This window comes from Galleria mellonella, unplaced genomic scaffold (genome assembly GCF_026898425.1).
Source record: "Galleria mellonella isolate WM207_F2 unplaced genomic scaffold, CSIRO_AGI_GalMel_v1 utg574, whole genome shotgun sequence".
Lineage (NCBI taxonomy): Eukaryota > Metazoa > Arthropoda > Insecta > Lepidoptera > Pyralidae > Galleria > Galleria mellonella.
This window is the reverse complement of record NW_026442122.1, coordinates 197,411-215,280: the sequence shown is the minus strand read 5'-3', so window position 1 is coordinate 215,280 and position 17,870 is coordinate 197,411. Positions and strand designations below refer to the sequence as shown.

At 40.0% G+C, this 17,870-nt stretch overlaps 2 protein-coding genes across 8 annotated transcripts; one reads left to right on the top strand and one right to left on the bottom strand.

Annotated features, from left to right (window-relative positions):
• The first annotated feature begins 1,946 nt into the window (after positions 1 to 1,946).
• Positions 1,947 to 15,109, top strand: LOC113518115 (NKAP family protein CG6066). Of its 3 annotated transcripts, XM_052899517.1 has the most exons (7): positions 1,947 to 2,600; positions 3,004 to 3,148; positions 3,652 to 3,875; positions 4,165 to 4,444; positions 5,262 to 5,438; positions 5,482 to 5,501; positions 15,068 to 15,109. In XM_052899517.1, exons 1-5 carry the CDS (start codon positions 2,372 to 2,374, stop codon positions 5,431 to 5,433), a joined length of 1,050 nt encoding a protein of 349 aa, XP_052755477.1. In that variant the 5' UTR covers positions 1,947 to 2,371; the 3' UTR covers positions 5,434 to 5,438; positions 5,482 to 5,501; positions 15,068 to 15,109. The 3 variants fall into 3 exon arrangements, with proteins under 3 accessions (XP_052755477.1, XP_052755478.1, XP_052755476.1); XM_052899518.1 differs by lacking the exon at positions 15,068 to 15,109 and having other exon boundaries at positions 5,482 to 5,544; XM_052899516.1 differs by lacking the exon at positions 15,068 to 15,109 and having other exon boundaries at positions 5,262 to 5,544.
• Positions 5,498 to 17,646, bottom strand: LOC113519156 (protein phosphatase 1 regulatory subunit 12C). Of its 5 annotated transcripts, XM_052899512.1 has the most exons (11): positions 17,500 to 17,646; positions 16,824 to 16,910; positions 15,553 to 15,753; positions 15,076 to 15,472; positions 14,545 to 14,601; positions 14,232 to 14,308; positions 13,585 to 13,777; positions 12,963 to 13,195; positions 12,640 to 12,855; positions 6,444 to 6,479; positions 5,498 to 6,413 (listed from the first exon to the last, which is right to left on the bottom strand). In XM_052899512.1, exons 2-11 carry the CDS (start codon positions 16,884 to 16,886, stop codon positions 6,273 to 6,275), a joined length of 1,614 nt encoding a protein of 537 aa, XP_052755472.1. In that variant the 5' UTR covers positions 16,887 to 16,910; positions 17,500 to 17,646; the 3' UTR covers positions 5,498 to 6,272. The 5 variants fall into 5 exon arrangements, with proteins under 5 accessions (XP_052755472.1, XP_052755468.1, XP_052755470.1 ...); XM_052899508.1 differs by having other exon boundaries at positions 5,498 to 6,479; XM_052899510.1 differs by having other exon boundaries at positions 5,498 to 6,479; positions 17,411 to 17,645.
• Between the last annotated feature and the right edge of the window lie 224 nt (positions 17,647 to 17,870).

The following is a 17,870-nucleotide window of genomic DNA, read 5'->3' as shown; positions in this document are numbered from 1 at the left end:
GCATTGGATAGTGGGGTAAATGTACAAATCTACAGTTAATGATGTGTAAAACATAAATACTCTTTTTGGTAATATTTGTCCATCAAAAGTAATAACAATGGTTTCAGTATTAATAAAACTTGGTTGTCCTTCATTAATGGTCTTTTTCTTAATTCTTCTGGTTATATTTTGAATTCTCCTGTCCACAACCTATAGGTACTGATATATTTTGGATTACTTCCTCTTCTGTCCAATCTTTCAGGAATGGCAACGCATCACAATTGTTATGTCCATGGTACTGGGTTACATTTCCATCAGGAAAGAAGGTATAAATGCCTTAAAATTATGTGTTTCTAAGTGACTATTATTTAAAAATGCATTTGCATTTTCAAAATTTGAGAAAGAAAGCGATAAACGGTTTCTTCCTATTCTTTTGAGGCTACCATTCACTATATTATTTATCTTATTAGTGTGTAAAAAGCGACCAAATGCAATAGGATGTAATGTAGTGTTATCATTAGGATGTGTTTCATTTTTTTGTACATGAACGACATAAGGAGCTACATCCTCGGCATTGTACAAAGTTCTGCTTAAAGTACTGGGTGGAGAAGCAGGTTTAACAGACTCGGTATTATTTACAACTGGTATTGATACTAGAGTTTGATTCTCATCCTCAATACATTGACAATCACTATCTTTAATTTTAGATTCGAGACCTTTGGTGTGCCTCCTTCGTTTTTTATTGCAATGTTTGCAAATGCGACGTTCGCCACGTACTCGCTTACGTTTAGAACTTGCAACGCTAGAACCATCTGTGTCCATACTAGATTCACCCAATATATCAAAACTATTATTAAATGGGATAGTTATATTTGCAGACACCTGGGGGGTTGTCCCCCCAGGGTCTATAGGTGGATCCATAATGTCTAATTAATATAGGTAATTTACTTACCAATATTTACAGCAACAAACACTATTACTACAAAATATACAATTATATATACAATCTAATACACAATATATAAATAAAACTAATCCTTATATAATTAAAAATAAAATTAATTTAAAGAAGATCAAAAAACACTCCCGCTTTTTTAAACGTTTCCCGCGCTTTTTTCGTGTAGCAGTATTGTCAATTTTATATAGATAACGCTACAGATTAGAGAAACTGTAGGTAACCTTAGACAACACAGATTAAAGAGAACACATGTGTCTTAGTTATTTTGTCCAACCCAAATTTCTCCAAGTCATTATATATAATATGTAATGTAATAGTATACATTATACTTATATAAATTGAAAATTTTTCAATTGGTTTTGAGAATTAATAAATAATAATAAAATAATAAAAAAAAAACCTAGGTTTAATCATAGACGGAAACTTTTCTTGATCCTCTTATATAAACGACATTAGTAAACGTATGCATTTCTAAAGTATAGTGTTCATTTAATTATTTGCGTAGATAGTTCTTCCTTCCGTTTTCTCGATCAGTATATACAAAGTTTTATATAGGTCTTAAATGTCAACATCCAGTACTGCCAAATTGAGTTTTATTTTTGTAATTTTTAGTAAAAGTTTTACTATACTCAAAATTTTGAAGAATTTTTTGGAATAAATGAAATAGGTTTGGATAATCTTTAGTACTTTTTTAGAGACTTTTGGTACCTGTAAAATATATAGAGGTATATTAACGCAGTAAAATGAATAAATGAATAGTAAAACAGAGAATAGAATAAAGCAAGAAAAAGGGAAGAGTAGAGAAAGAAGGAATGACTTTTTCGACGTTCACTTTGTGGCATATGGCAAAACGTATTGTGAAAAAGGACACAAATTTGTGATTAGATATTAGTTTCGGAAATCCAATTGGTTAGGAGAAAAACATTTAATGTTAGGGTAAAAATCAAGTCTCAATCATCTGGCAACCCTAGACAACTGACAAATAATTTTTCTAATCTGTGACCATAATCTTTCTAATCTGTGTTTGTGACTGACAAGCAAGATAAAAACAACACGTTGAAATATTGTTTTTAAACCTTATTCATGTACATTAATTAAATTTATGATTTTAGTATAGGTATATATTTTTTTAAATTGTGATTGTGAATTTGTAACGAAAGGTAACTATCAATCAAGTGCTCAGTGATTTGTGATTTATAAAGACATTAAATTGCCTCGCGTATGGATTGTAATTTGTGGTCGTGATTTTGGTACGCTATCATAATCTTTCCTGTGATGAAAATATAAACTTTATTTAGGTATGATATTAAAAAAGAAGACAATGCACCTTACAGTGATAAGCAACTGGCTTACTGTTTATTTACTTGTAGCTTGACAAGGCTATGATAAAAATATTGTACTTTGTGGTATGTAAGAAGATTGTGTAGAGGTACAATGGCAGGAGATCATGAGCGTGGCCGCCACAGCAGTGATCGCGACCGCCGCCGGAGCCGGAGCCGCAGTCGCAGCCGCGACCGGCACCGGGGTCGGGACAGCGAGCGCCGCGAACGGCACAGGGAACATGAGCGCGGCCGCGACCGTCACAGGGACTACAGCAAGGACCGCGACAAGAGCCGCGCCCACACCACATACAAGGAGTACTCTGGAGGTGGTCTTGGTGGAGGTATTGTTCTTTTTCATTATTATTATGTAACTGAGTTATATTTATTGCCCAGGATAAAAAAAGCCTATGTCCTTTTCCATTCTATGTAGTATGTGTATACAAAATATCATAGAAATCAATAGTCATTAAGGCATCAAACTCTGTGTGTACTATTAGTATATGTTGATGGAGAACAGTGAGGGTTGATAGGCGAGCATGAAGGCAGGTCAGTTTGCTTATTGTGACAAATTCATCAAGAGTTAATCATGATGATTTCTAAATGGAGATCAACCTGACTGAGTATATTGTTAGTAATGGGATTGTCAATCTCCATTAATAATAATAATTTTCCTCCTTAAAAGAAGAGATTAGATATGTTAATGTATTACAATTGTTAATAATCAGTTCTGTATGCATATAATAGGTTTAGGCAGCAGTGGCAATATAGGACCAAGAGGTAGATACAAACCACAGGAAGAAGAATTTTTAGATGCAAGACGAGAGGAAAGGGAGAGAATTGGGCAAGTTGGTGTATCCTCAGTGTGGGGCAAGTCACCTACGAGGCCTGAGTGAGTACTGTTATTAACCATAATATAATATTTATAATGTAATGTCATCTGTTTATCAATTTTCTCCATAAATACAAGTTTTCTTTCAATAAATAATTTGAAAAAGCCAGTTTTATGTGATAACCAGCTTTTCTTCAAAACTTCCTCTGTGAACAGAATATGTTAACTGAGTGAGATAAAAGGTAGCCTATATATATATCTTTCTCTATCATATGAGTATGCCAAATTTCATAGTGATTGGCTAAACCTTTAAGGCACTGTAAGGTAAAAAAAAAACCAACTCCCTTCCATATTTATACTATTAGCAAGGATAACATACATAATTATGTTTCTTCTTTACTTATTGTGATGTCACAAAACAGTAAATAATATTAACATAATAATTTTATTTTAATATGTATTATAAATTATTTTTATTATAATATTATATCAAAACATACTTGTGAGTATACAAAAAGGGCAAGGATTTAAATTAATATATATACATATTATCTACTTTTCAGTTCAGAAGAAGAGACATCACAGCCAGATAAGGCAAATAATAGCAAAGAAAAAAAGAAAAGTAAAAAATCAAAGGACTCTAAAGATACAAAACAGAAGTTAAAAAAATTGAAAAAGAAATTAAAAAAAGTGAAAAAGGCTAGGAAAAAAGCAAAACGAAAATCAAGAAACTCTAGTAGTGACTCCGACTCTAGCTCTGAAGAAGAAGTGTGGGTGGAGAAAGGAAGTAAGTCAATATTGGTTTTTATATGGAAATAATTTCACAATTTACTGTATTTATTTACATTGAAGACGAGATATATTAAAAATGTTCAGGTGTGAGTTAAATATGTATAACATGAGCTTTAATGCATTTATCATACAAATAGATAGCTAACAGTTACTACTATTGATTAATGAACAATTATTATCATGGACAGAGCTAAAAGTAGCCTACGATGTTCTCTATCCCATATGGGACGCATCAATCATAGTGAACATTTACAGTGTGACTAAGCTAAGGATGTTATTTACAGAAGAAGTGGAGACGGTGGGTGTGGCTAGCCGCGGGCCCGTGTCTGGGGGAGGAGGCGGCGGCGGAGGGGCAGGGGAGGAGGAGGAGCCGGGCCCGCGGCCGCGGGCGGGCGCGGCGCTGGCGGCCCGCGACTACGGGCGCGCGCTGCTGCCGGGCGAGGGCGCCGCCATGGCCGCCTACGTGGCCGAGGGCAAGCGCATCCCGCGCCGTGGCGAGATCGGCCTCACCTCCGACGAGATCGCCTCCTACGAGGCCGTGGGCTACGTCATGAGTGGCAGCAGGTATGACCCGCTTCCTGTCCGTAGGGGGATCTTTGTATTCTGCTCTACACCAATATATTTTAAATACCATAAAATATTTAGTGGCACCCACTGAAAAGTTGCACTAATTAATATGTGCCATTGAATATTTAGTATTTTAAAATGTAACCAAGATATATAAGGTCCTTTGGTTTCAAGTCTTGATAAAGTTATGGCCACCGTACATTTCACTACGAATCCACGTCGAAAGGAGGGCAATGTCCTAAGTTGCCGGCGCGAAAGATGTATCTATGCTTAATATACATATGCGGTATATAGTCGCGCTGTCGTTTCGAGTTTGATTTTTTGCTTTGTAGATTATATTTAAATGAAAAAAAGTGATATTTCACGGGTATCGATTGTATGTAAATGAGCCATTTACATACAATTTGTCCTTAATCTCACCCCTGAAATAAAAGTTCATGGGTGTGCGGTCTGGAGATCTTGTCACGCGATCGGCCTACCTCGCCCTATCCATCGACTACCGAATTCTGTATTTAGGTAGTCACGCACTGTGCTGCGGCAGGGTGGTGGTGCACCATCTTGTTGGAACCACAAGCCACGTAAGTTTGACAGCGGTATGTCGTCAAGCATTGATGCTATCATTTCGCGGAGCACATCTATGTAGGTCTCTCCAGTGAGGCGTCCTTTGATAAAAGAAGGACCCCGAGGTATTTAAAAAATATTGGTGTATACTTGTATAGGGTAAAAATCAAAAGTGAAACTAAATTTATATGTGTAGAGATTGATGCGCAATTAGTAACTGAACTGTTGTAGTAGTGGATATGTATGTTTCCAGACACCGGCGCATGGAGGCGGTGCGTATCCGCAAGGAGAACCAGATCTACTCGGCGGACGAGAAGCGCGCGCTCGCGGCCTTCAGCAAGGAGGAGCGCGCCAAGCGCGAGAACGCCATCCTCGCGCAGTTCCGGGACGTGCTCACTGCGCGCGCGCAGCGCCGCGACTGCTAGCCGCCGCCCGCCGCCGCCCGCCGCCGCCCGCCGCCGCCCGCCGCCGCCAAATCAAACCACACGCTCTTGTAATTTGTTTTTATTTATCAACAATAATACTATACAATGATATTATACTATCCGGTCTTAGAGCATTAAATCTTGGAAATACTATGTCATATAATATTTATCTAGAAGAACTCTCTACTAATTGTAGGAATAAGACTTAGTCGATACATTTTACTATCTCAGCAGAAGCGAGAGCTTTTTGTAAATTACATCTTTTGAGGAATGCTCTAAGAAGGAGAGTGGTCTTTGATTTTCTACTCATCCACCTAAACGAAGTTTAAATTTGCCGCAAGTGAGATTTATATCTACTACGTATATTGTCGCAAAAATAACCGAAATGGCTGAGTTTCGTTTCAAAAATCGATCTACTACGAACTATAGGTACAGATACAAAAGTAAAAAAGTCACTGTCAGTTCGGAACCTGTTCGGCACGGTTCCCTGTTAGTAGTGTGTCGCGTATCACAGTATCGAGGAGTAGGTCCCGGTGCGACTAGTCAGTACGGGCGCGGCAGGCGGGCACCTCGGCCGACAGCGCCGCCAGCTGGTGCGCAGCCGCGTCCGCTCGTCCTCGCCCTCCGCTAGTAGTGTCGCGTATCACAGTATGGAGGAGCGGGTCCCGGGGCGAGCGGTCAGTGCGGCCGCTCGATGCGTGCGAGGCGGGCGCGGCAGGCGGCCAGCTCGGCCGACAGCGCCGCCGCCAGCTGCGTGCGCAGCCGCGTCCGCTCGTCCTCGCCCTCCGCTAGTAGTGTCGCGTATCACAGTATGGAGGAGCGGGTCCCGGGGCGAGCGGTCAGTGCGGCCGCTCGATGCGTGCGAGGCGGGCGCGGCAGGCGGCCAGCTCGGCCGACAGCGCCGCCGCCACCGCGCGCCGCGCCGCCGCCAGCTGCGTGCGCAGCCGCGTCCGCTCCTCCTCGCCCTCCGCCTCCGCACCACCATCCGCACCCCTCGCACCCTCCGCACCCTCCGCACCCTCCGCCGCGCCCGTACCCGCGCTCGGCTGCCAAAACAATTACACTAAGACAAGTCTGTCGGAGTCACCGCTACGTTCGTCGATACTCTTGATACTTGGTTAACTCAGTACACTATTTCAAGTTAGAGGGAAAAATCAGAACTAGGCAATTACAGACCTATATCTATCTTGCCAGCATGACTTGAAGAGATGCTTAATCAAATACTTCAACTTCAACACTTCAATGAAAATGGACTGCTTCACGGTCTACAAATTAATTTTACTGCAAATAAATCTACAATTGACGCATGTCATTTCAACACTGTTCGGTGCATAGATAATTGACACCAAGCAATGACGTCAAACTCATCGAGTTATATCGATGCGTTTGACCCAAAAACGAGAGTGCCGTGTCCGTCGCCGTAACGTGCATTCATTAACATTAATAATTAACATAACATTAAAAACATTTATTTAACATTTAAGAACTTTATTATTTGAAGTTCCACATACAACAAACACATTACTGAATCTTGGAAAAAATCTCAAAATGCTATAAGAGTATTTTATCTACCAAAAGCATTTGATTAAATTAATCATATAACACTCTTACACAAATTTGAACATTACGGTATTACAAATAAAACCTTAAAGATAATGAAATCTTACTCAAATGACAGAGTGCAATCAGTTTAAAATAAACGATATAAAATCTAAAAGAGGTCAAGTCAAAATGGATGTTCATCAAGGATTAATTTTAAACCCTCTATTTTTAATTTTCATAAATGGCCTCCCTTTTACGGCAGAGAAAATAGCGATTATAGTTCTATTTGCTGATGATACTTCGTTAATATTTAAAGCTAGACATCACTGAAAATTTGGACGGAGCAAATAGAGCTCTTTTTTCTATTCTAAAATAGTTTCTTGCTTATAATTTGTAATGCTTCCAAAACTCTATTAAATTTATTCTTCATAATGTAAGGCAAGTGGATCCATTATATAGTTTTGGACAATAACGACACCGTATTTTTAGATATCACAATCTATATAAGTTGCAACGGAGTGTCTATATTTGTAAATTAACTAGTAGACTTAAGTCAGCTGCATATGCAGTTAAAAGAATTAGGCAATTAACGGATGTAGTAACTGTTAAACTTTAGCTATTTCCACAGCATGATGTCATATGTAATACTGTTATGAAGTGAAATAATGTTATATTATAACAGTTGAAATTTTTTTATGCAACTTAGACTTGCAAATAAGCTGATGGCCCACCTGATGGAAAGTGCCAAGCTAAAAAACTAAAAAAAGTACTAAGTAGCGTAAAAAAAAGAAGAATCTTATACGCCAACGATCAATTACTGCTTACATCGTCGGAGCATGAATTACAACAAATGGTGACTGTAATGAATGAAGCATATGCAAGAAAACGTAAAAAATAAATGCTACGAAGACGAAGGTGATGGTTTTTGAGAGGAATGAAAGCTTAGCGGAATGCCAGATAATGATAGATGAAAAATTTAAGCAAGTGAGTTTCTACATTTGGGTTCATTGTTTACGAGGGATGAAAAGTGTGAGAGAGATATTGAATTGAGAGTGAAAGCGGGAAACAGTGTTAACGGTGCACTGCTCTTGATTATGGCAAGCAAAAATGTATCGAGCAAAGCTCGCCTCGCCATAATTCAAGGAGTACTGACACCAACACTCATGTATGGAAGCGAATCGTGGCAGAAGAAGTATGAAAGTAAGATAAATGCTATAGAGATGAGAGGTCTGTGAATTATGTGTGCTATTACATTAAAAGATAGAGTAAGAAACAGTGTGATTAGAGAGAAGTGTGGACTGAAAGACGATGTAGGAATAAAAATCGGAAAGGGAATGTTGCGTTGGTTTGGCCATTTGGCGAGGATAGATGAAAGAAGGATTACGAAAGAGATTTATCGAGCAAGAACGAATGGAGATGTCGGTAGGGGCCGCCTTAGCGGACGTATGTCGACCAAATAGGGCTTAATAATGCTTATTAAGGGCCAAATTAAAAGTACCCGTAACCGGCGAGTGTGTATGAAAAGATTGATGAATGTGGATGAAACGAAAGAGGTTTGTTTGAATCGAAGCAAAATAAGATTGTGTAGCGGTTTTATTATTTTTTATTAATTTACATATGCCTTTTGTTGTGTGTATGAATACTGTTATGTAGTATGAAATTATTTTAATTTGGATATGATATGGTTGAGTGCCTTGACTAAGTCATGTTCCACTAAAATGACCAGACAGGTGGTGGTGTGTTGGACCAGGTTAATACATTGCCTAAATAAAAATCGGTAAAAAAACTTTTAAGTTAAACGGTTTTATTTTATGTGCACTGAAAACTACAAAATAAATAAATAGTTACTTACCTATCAACCTACGTAGGTGATCTCGGTCATTAATATCTCTGATGGTAGTGGTTGTCATAACATGAACCATGTCAGCGGCCGAAAGGCTGTTCATGAGAGAACACTAACACCAGGGTTTGCTTGGTAGGTAAACTAAGCAGCCCACACTATAACAAGTAGGTATTTTGACCTTCTAGTTCAGAAATATTTTAGTACTAGGCAGAATAGCTGTTAGGCATATTAGACTAAAATAAAAACGTGGGGCCCATTAACTATTTCTGTATTACTTTCTACTATACTGTGGATTGCATCGACTTATTATAATCGTCATCATCATCATCCTAGCGGTTTATCCCGGTCGCATCCGAAACCTCATAGCTCCGGAGTCCAGGGTCCGCTGAATCGACTTACTATAATCGTAGCTGGAGGTTTTGACCATCAATAACCAGCCGTTACGGCTTCACCAGCGAACGCCGAACTCATGATCTACCAAAGTATAAGATATGCTCTGCTATAGGTATGATTTCAGAGGGGCCCCACGTTTTTATTTTAGTCTAATATGCCTAAAAGCTATTCTGCCTAGTACTAAAATATTTCTGAACTAGAAGGTCAAAATACCTACTTGTTATAGTGTGGGCTGCTTAGTTTACCTACCAAGCAAACCCTGGTGTTAGTGTTCTCTCATGAACAGCCTTTCGGCCGCTGACATGGTTCATGTTATGACAACCACTACCATCAGAGATATTAATGACCGAGATCACCTACGTAGGTTGATAGGTAAGTAACTATTTATTTATTTTGTAGTTTTCAGTGCACATAAAATAAAACCGTTTAACTTAAAAGTTTTTTTACCGATTTTTATTTTCTTGTTTTTAGTATTTAGTGAAATTGTTTACCAAATATTCCTCATTCTATTTAATTCATTCAGTGCATCATTATTACATGGTTTCTTACCTGATAATTTAGTACAATCTAATTCCTCAATACATAGCCCTTCCAGAGACTTGACTCGACTTAGAGCCACGTATGCTTTTCCTTCCTCAAACCATTTTGAGCCCAAATATACTACTGTATGGTCGACGGTGCTGCCCTGCATTTTATAGACGGTGAATGCTCATGACAAAACTAAGGGTAACATCCTTTTTTCAGCCGTACCATAATTGAATTTTGCTGGAAACTGTATGGCTTTAGGGTAAATAACGTGCATGCCGTCTGTGCCAAAGTCAATTAAAACTGATGATATATCTGTTTCGTACATTTGGGTTCGACGGAACTGAGGCCGAAAAATTTCTGTAATGTGGCCTATAGCGTCATTTTCCAATCCTTTTGTAACGTCAATGTTGGACTGCAACATTACTTTTGCACCTACAAATATTTCAAGTACTGATGGTAAGCCTCCAGTCTTATTTATATTTGTTGGTATTTTTTGTTTATTGTTACCATGTTGTTCCCACGATTAAGGGGCATTTTGACGGTCGACCCCCCCCCCCCCCGCAGTCCAGTAAAGGGGCAAGGCTTAATATACAACAAGATGCGCCCAATCTTGAGGGGGAAGCGCTTACGACATTACATTTTTATCCACCCTAATGCCATACAGTCCTCGGCACGTTTTAACCTATTACCTTAACTTGGGTGGTATAACTACCGCTTACTAACGAGGTATCTAATTACCTATTTTTTTTTATCTGCCCCTCTAACGTCACACAATCTTAGACGCAACTGTTCTCGATACGACGAATCATGCCCCCACCTAATACGCCATTTTGTAACAGCGTCCATCTTGAATTTGAAATTTTGACATAATGACAGTATTCTGCAGTGTAGTCCTATTATTTGATACCCATATTGTGGTGGTTGTGGAAAAATATGTACCTAGTCCGCCATATTGGAACGGCGTCCATCTTGAATTTTAAATTTTGACATAATCATCGTGTTTTACTAGTGTAGCCCTTTCATTTGATACCCATATTGCGGGGGTTGAGGAAAAATATGTAATCCGCCATTTTGTATCGGCGGCCATCTTAGATTTATAATGTTATTGATTTTATTATATTGTATTGTCATCTAAATTAAATGTGTGTACCAAATTTCAGATCAATCTGACAACGGGAAGGTGCTTAAATTCCAATTTCTAATTTTGACCCAAATAAATAAATACCGTACAGGTCGAGCTAAATAAAACCGTTTAAAAAACCGTTTAATAATAAAACCGTTTAATTATAAATAAAACCGTTTAAAAATAATCACAACTAATTTAAAGCAATTGTGAATAGGCTATTCTCGGGTCCACAAGCTTCGTCTAAGACCACATCATCACCATCCATCTGGTGAGATGTGTGTCTAGTGTCTGAGTGTCTTGTGTCTGAGTGTCTAGTGTTTAGTGTCTGAGTGTCGAGTGTCGAGTGTCGAGTGTTCGAGTGTCTAGTGTCTGGGTGTCTGAAAGTCTAGTGTCTGAGTGTCTTGTATCCGAGTGTCTAGTGTCTGAGTGTCTAGTGTCTGAGTGTCTGAGTGTCTGAGTGTCGAGTGTCGAGTGTCGAGTGTCAAGTGTCGAGTGTCGAGTATCGAGTGTCGAGTGTCTAGTGTCAGAGTGTCTAGTGTCTGGGTGTCTGAGTGTCAAGTGTCTGAGAGTCTAGTGTCTGAGTGTCTTGTATCCGAGTGTCTAGTGTCTGAGTGTCTAGTGTCTGGGTGTCTGAGTGTCTAGTGTCTGGGTGTCTGAGTGTCTAGTGTCTAAGTGTCGAGTGTCGAGTGTCGAGTGTCAAGTGTCGAGTGTCGAGTGTCTAGTGTCTGAGTGTCTAACATCTGGGTGTCTGAGTGTCAAGTGTCTGAGAGTCTAGTGTCTGAGTGTCTTGTATCCGAGTGTCTAGTGTCTGAGTGTCTAGTGTCTAAGTGTCGAGTGTCGAGTGTCGAGTGTTGAGTTTCGAGTGTCTAGTGTCTGAGTGTCTAGTGTCTGAGTGTCTAGTGTCTGGGTGTCTGAGTGTCAAGTGTCTGAGAGTCTAGTGTCTGAGTGTCTTGTATCCGAGTGTCGAAGTGTCTAGTGTCTAGTGTTTAGTATCTGAGTGTCGAGTGTCTAGTGTCTAGTGTTTAGTATCTGAGTGTCGAGTGTCGAGTGTCTAGTGTCTAGTGTCTGAGTGTCTAGTGTCTAGTGTCTAGTGTTTAGTGTCTGAGTGTCGAGTGTCGAGTGTCTAGTGTCTGAGTGTCTAGTGTCCGAGTGTCTAGTGTCTGAGTGTCTTGTATCCGAGTGTCTAGTGTCTGTGTGTCTAGGGTCTGGGTGTCTAGTGTCTGAGGGTCTAGCGTCTGAGTGTCTAGTGTCCGAGTGTCTAGTGTCTGGGTGTCTCAGTGTAGTCCTATTATTTGATACCCATATTGTGGTGGTTGTGGAAAAATATGTACCTAGTCCGCCATATTGGAACGGCGTCCATCTTGAATTTTAAATTTTGACATAATCATCGTGTTTTACTAGTGTAGCCCTTTCATTTGATACCCATATTGCGGGGGTTGAGGAAAAATATGTAATCCGCCATTTTGTATCGGCGGCCATCTTAGATTTATAATGTTATTGATTTTATTATATTGTATTGTCATCTAAATTAAATGTGTGTACCAAATTTCAGATCAATCTGACAACGGGAAGGTGCTTAAATTCCAATTTCTAATTTTGACCCAAATAAATAAATACCGTACAGGTCGAGCTAAATAAAACCGTTTAATAAAAATGCTTAAATCTAAGTTTACTTGAATACAAATATTTTTTCTTTCTATTACGGCACCGTTTTGCGGTCGCCGGCCGTCCTATTTGCGACGTCATTGTCTCATTAAGTAGAGGAGGCTGTTACCTGGAGCGTAACCGGCGCGGCCGGCGTGGACGGCGCGGACGGCGCGGCGCCGGCGACGAGCCTGTCGTAGTTGGCCTTGTTCATGATGATCTTGACGGGCGGGCGCGGCGCGAGCTTCGCCTTCGCCTTAAGCTGCACCGGCTTCCGCGGCGACACGATCTTGGCGTCCGCGGCCAGCTGCACGAACTTCACCTGCGTGCCATCCACGTTCACGATCTGTGTATTTACATAAAATCTTACTAAACACATCGAAGCCTTGTGATCGCCGCCCACGTGTCAGAGGCGCAATTTTTAGTCACAATTCATGGTGTAAAAATAATGACCTGCATATCCTGTGGGTTTATTATCTTCTTGATGGGTAACTTGTTGTTATCCTTGGGGATGGCGAGCAGCTTGTTGTTGATAGTGAATATCTTGACGCCCGGCTTGGGCGGCGTCTTGACCGGCGTCGCAGTTAGCACGACGCCCTTCTGTTGCCCCGCGAGCTTGCTCGACGCAGCCGGCGTCGTCGGCTGCGTCTTCTCTCCGCTTTCTTTTAACATTAGTTTTCCCGCGTCTGCGACGATGAAAGAAATAATTACAACTGATCGATGTTCTCATAGTTGATACTGTAAATGGGCTTTCTCGTAGCTTACTAGTTAAATGGATGTGAGAGGTACGTGTGTCGGGCTTTCATGACAAATTTGAATGGATTGAATGTTGAGGTGATGGCCTACAAAAGAACGAGTCGGTTGTGCATGTTTACATCTTGCACTCTCTCAAGAAACGCGTGGAATTTTGCTCAAATCCGAAAGAAAAACGGACAAGTCGCGTCTCCATAAACGTTTTCGTACTCCTGGTAATTCGAAATATTTCAAATAAAATTTTGCAATAAAAGAGGCTCGGAATTGCCCGTGGGTGAGGTGTGCAAAGGACGGGTTGTGTGTGTGGGGGGGGGGGCAGTACCGGACAGCACGACGGTGCGTCCACTCTGCAGCGCGGACAGCACGGTGCTGCCGTCGTCGGTGGGCAGCAGCGTGATGCCGTGCCGCCGCAGCAGCGCCGCCGCCGCCGTCTCGCTTTCGTTTCCTCCACCGCCGCCCCCTCCTCCTCCTTCGTCCGCGTCGTTCCCTCCGCTCGTGCTATGAGATTCGTTCGCCTAAAAAATCATGACTAGAAATCGGTACTGTGGCAGTTTGTGCTGCCGTACACTACGGAGGCTTCCATTTTCAACACTACTGGATCGTTTAAAGTATTTAGAACGTTCGAGCGCTTATCGCATTGATTTCAGCTTGTTTTCCTATTTCCAATTACTTTATTATTACTACATACACAATTGTAAATAAAGTTTGAAACTTATTGATTTCAGATTGTTTTTCCTTTTAATAGATAGTCTGCGATGGCCTGTAAATGTACTATTTATGTATGTCGACTGTCTAATTTACTCAGTGATTATCTAATCTATTGAATTCTGTATAAGGTTGTGAGAGTTGTAAGTAGCTATATTTAAAATATATTTGGTTTAATACAATGGAATATAAAATTGTAAATTGATCTATTATATTAATATATAATTTTTAAAATTTCAAGTCGTACCGACTACATATACTGACCTCGCAATTTTCCTCTGTCTTCATAGCTTCCTCTTGTATCTTCGGCATCGACATATTGGTTTTAATTTCTGATATCCCTAAAAACATATTTTGTTATCTCCCTTATTTATAAAACTAAAAATTCCTGTAAACTTACTTTAACTATTACACTGTTTTGTCAAATTCAAACGGAAAATTTAACACAAAAGAAAAACAAAATAGTTCAATAGCTAAAATTGGTTTAAGGGAGGTTTTAACCTTTTTTTAATCAATGAGGGGGTTTATCTATATTATTCTCATTTACATCTAGTATTACATCTACTGTTGATATTACTTTGTAACGTGGGGAACTCCTGTGAATGCAGCTCCTCATTTTCTTCCAGGATTTCATCTGAAACATATGGATAAAGTTTTGGAATTCAGAAACAGAAGGCAATAAAGGAAATATTTATTTAAAAATAGGTAAAGATTAACTATATAGATAGAGCATTGAGTTTCAAAATGTGTTAATATTTAGTTAGCTAAATTGTCATTTGGCTGACTTAATTTTATACATATTTTTTAACCAAAACAATACGCGCCATTTAATTTCAGTGTTGCGCAAATAATTGGATTAAGATTCCCGAGATCAAGTTGATTTATTAAATTTGAATTGGGAGTAACGTTTTCTGATGTACCTATATAATAAATATATGTAATACATTTTCGTATACATATTATGTTTATATTTGGATATAAATATTAGTAAAGAAAACCATGTTATAATAAATATATGTGTGCTTTGTTATATAAAAAAGAAAGAAGGAACATAATAAGTATATATAAGTAGTACATTTGTATTGTTTTATGTTGTGTAGACACTGACCGGCGGCGGCGGCGGTGGAGGCGGCCGGCGCGGCGTCCAGCAGCGCGAGGAGGTGCGCGTGGCGGCGGCGCGCGGCCAGCTGGCGCGGCGTGCGGCGGAACTTGCACAGCGCGCGCGGGTCGGCGCCGTGCTGCAGCAGCGCCGCCGCCACGGCGGCGTGGCCGCGCTCGGCCGCCCAGTGCAGCGGCGTCATGCGCAGCATGTCGCGGCAGTCGACGGCGGCGCCGTGCCGCAGCAGCAGCCGCGCCACGGCCGCGTGGCCCGCGTACGCGGCCAGGTGCAGCGGCGTGCGCTCCACCTTGGTGCGCGCGTCGCGCGACACGCCCGCGCGCAGCAGCACGGCGCACGTGTCCACGTGCGCGTTGCTGGCCGCCAGGTGCAGCGGCGACGTGCCCAGCTGCGCACGTCACACGCCACGCGTCAGCACCGCGCTACACCGCGCCACACCACAACACATCGCACGCAACCTATACGCACCCAGTCGGTGGTGAACGGCGCGCCCTCGGCCATCAGCTCGAGCACGAGCGCCGTGTCGCCGGCGCGCGCCGCCAGCAGCAGCCGCCGCCCCAGCTTCACCACGCGCGGCACGCCGCCCTCGCCGCCGCCACCCGCCGCGCCTGCTGTCCGGGTGCCGCCGCCGCCGCCGCCGCCGCCGCCCTGACTCGCCTCCGTCTCCGGCTAATGTGCAGACAAGAAAGTTTTATACATTTGTCTTCTTTCATAAAGAACCCCTTGCAGAACAGATGGAAAGAGCCAAGAATAAAATACAAAGTATTAATATCATGTTGTTTAATATTTCTTAGTATATAAAAACTTCTAACAGTGCCTCTCTATGTCATATCACTTGCAAGATGAAATATTAATATATTAATCTCAATGTGTCCATGTAGTAATAAATTATTAATTTGACATAAAATGTGACTGAGAATAAATTGAATTATTCATGATAAAATAAAACCTATTTCAAATAAAACCCTCTACTAAACAACCTGATCCGCATAGCAGTATGATAACCTCATATTATCAGAGAGTAGTGCACAACTGAGGGAAGCTGTCGACTATTACAACAACAGGTGGACCGTCAGCTTGTTTACCATTCTAAGTTGTATAAAAAAAAAACAATAGAAGCTAATCTCAATCATACTCCGGATACTAGTGTAAATCACATTCTGTCGTTATATTTATATTTGTATAAATATATTAAAATAAGCATATATAAATATTTATAAATTATGTGGTTAGTTATAGTAGCCACAGAACCTAGCAAAATTAGTTATTTCTCAAAACACTTGTTCTATCAAGTCTTTATGTACTCGCACACATTTAAATGTAACTTGATTAGTTACAGTGAAATACGTTTTTATAGCCATGTGGTCCTAGCAAAGAATTGGCCACTCCTTCCTTTCCTGTGGGTGTCATAAAAAGCAACTAAGGGAACTTAATGGTCAAGGGATGAGCAGCAACGTCCCTCTCAAAATATCACCAAGTCAAACTGCATTTCCCAACTCACCAGCCACGCGTGGCAATTACTGGCAAAACCCCCCTAGAAGACCTGTGTTCAGCATTGGACAGTTAGTGGCTGATATAATGATGATGATGACACTTTATTCTTAGTTGAAGTCCAATTGCTGAGCTAAAAACATAGGTACCTAAGGACTTATTGAAACAAGTACCCAACTTACTTGTCCCTAGGTGTCACTTGAACAGATTATATATTAGAGAAAATGTCCCTGCGGTAACTCACATACCGAGATGATGTGTGGAGCTGTGATCTGGACTACGACATCTTCCGTGCACAGATCAGTAGTCATACTGCTGCACTGCTGAACCTACACCTAAAATTTAACATTTTATATTGATTTTCGAATCTCAAAAATTACTGAGAATATAATAGGGTTTCTAATATGTTATATATACATTTTAATTATATATAACAGATATATAAATTACTTAAATATTATAGGTAGTTTTCCCTATAAAGTCACTACTCTATGAAGATCTCTGTATATAAGTGAAAACAATTTCTCCATTACTTTTCTCATAGTGCATAGGTACCATTAAAAGAAAATTTTAATAAAAATTTTAAACCAATGTTATTATTTACAGACAAGACTATATTTATTACTATGTAGACAAGATATACTTTAAATAATACATTATATCTAGTTCTCCCTACATACATATACAATGAAGTAATTGAATAGGTTTAATTGTATTTTCTAATTGGTTTTTGTTGATGATGGAGCATAATACAAAAGTGGTTTTACACTTTTGCGCCATTACTTTATTGATTAAAAGTAACAGGATAAGGATGTTGTGTTCAAAGCTAAATTACCATGCTGTCGCCATAACACTTCCTTTTCCTGTTGTGAACGGAAGTGATAGCTATTTGACACTTACTTTTAATGATTTGGTTAAACTTACAAAGTTATTTTAGCCACTATATTGAAAGCAACACATTTATTTTACTTTTATAAGATTAGTTTCATCGCGAAATATGTAAACGTCAACAGATTTCACTAGTTTCAGTTATCTATACTAGCGGGAAAAGTTGCCAAAACAAATGTCAAACAGATCAGACCACAGAGTAAATAAATACTACGTTTTTAGGAGTCGGCCCTGTCCTTAAAATAACAAACCGAAAATATAAACTTTGCATCTAAAGACGTATTAATGCAATAAAGTATATTAATATATATAATATTGTACAACTATTTTTGATATTCTTTGTTAAAAATATCGATAGGTATCATAAAATAACTACCGTATAATATTTAATTTCAATGAAGTGGTTG

What these genes read in the sequence shown, in the direction of transcription:
- LOC113518115 (XM_052899517.1), top strand. Translation starts at nt 2,372, where the DNA reads ATGGCAGGAGATCATGAGCGTGGCCGCCACAGCAGTGATCGCGACCGC. An exon ending in TGGAGGTGGTCTTGGTGGAG is followed by an intron (nt 2,601 to 3,003) that starts GTATTGTTCTTT and finishes TGCATATAATAG; the next exon opens with GTTTAGGCAGCAGTGGCAAT. An exon ending in AAGTCACCTACGAGGCCTGA is followed by an intron (nt 3,149 to 3,651) that starts GTGAGTACTGTT and finishes TCTACTTTTCAG; the next exon opens with TTCAGAAGAAGAGACATCAC.
- LOC113519156 (XM_052899508.1), bottom strand. Translation starts at nt 16,886, where the DNA reads ATGACTACTGATCTGTGCACGGAAGATGTCGTAGTCCAGATCACAGCT. An exon ending in CAGCTCCACACATCATCTCG is followed by an intron (nt 15,754 to 16,823) that starts GTATGTGAGTTA and finishes TCTGCACATTAG; the next exon opens with CCGGAGACGGAGGCGAGTCA. An exon ending in ACGCACCGTCGTGCTGTCCG is followed by an intron (nt 13,196 to 13,584) that starts GTACTGCCCCCC and finishes TCATCGTCGCAG; the next exon opens with ACGCGGGAAAACTAATGTTA.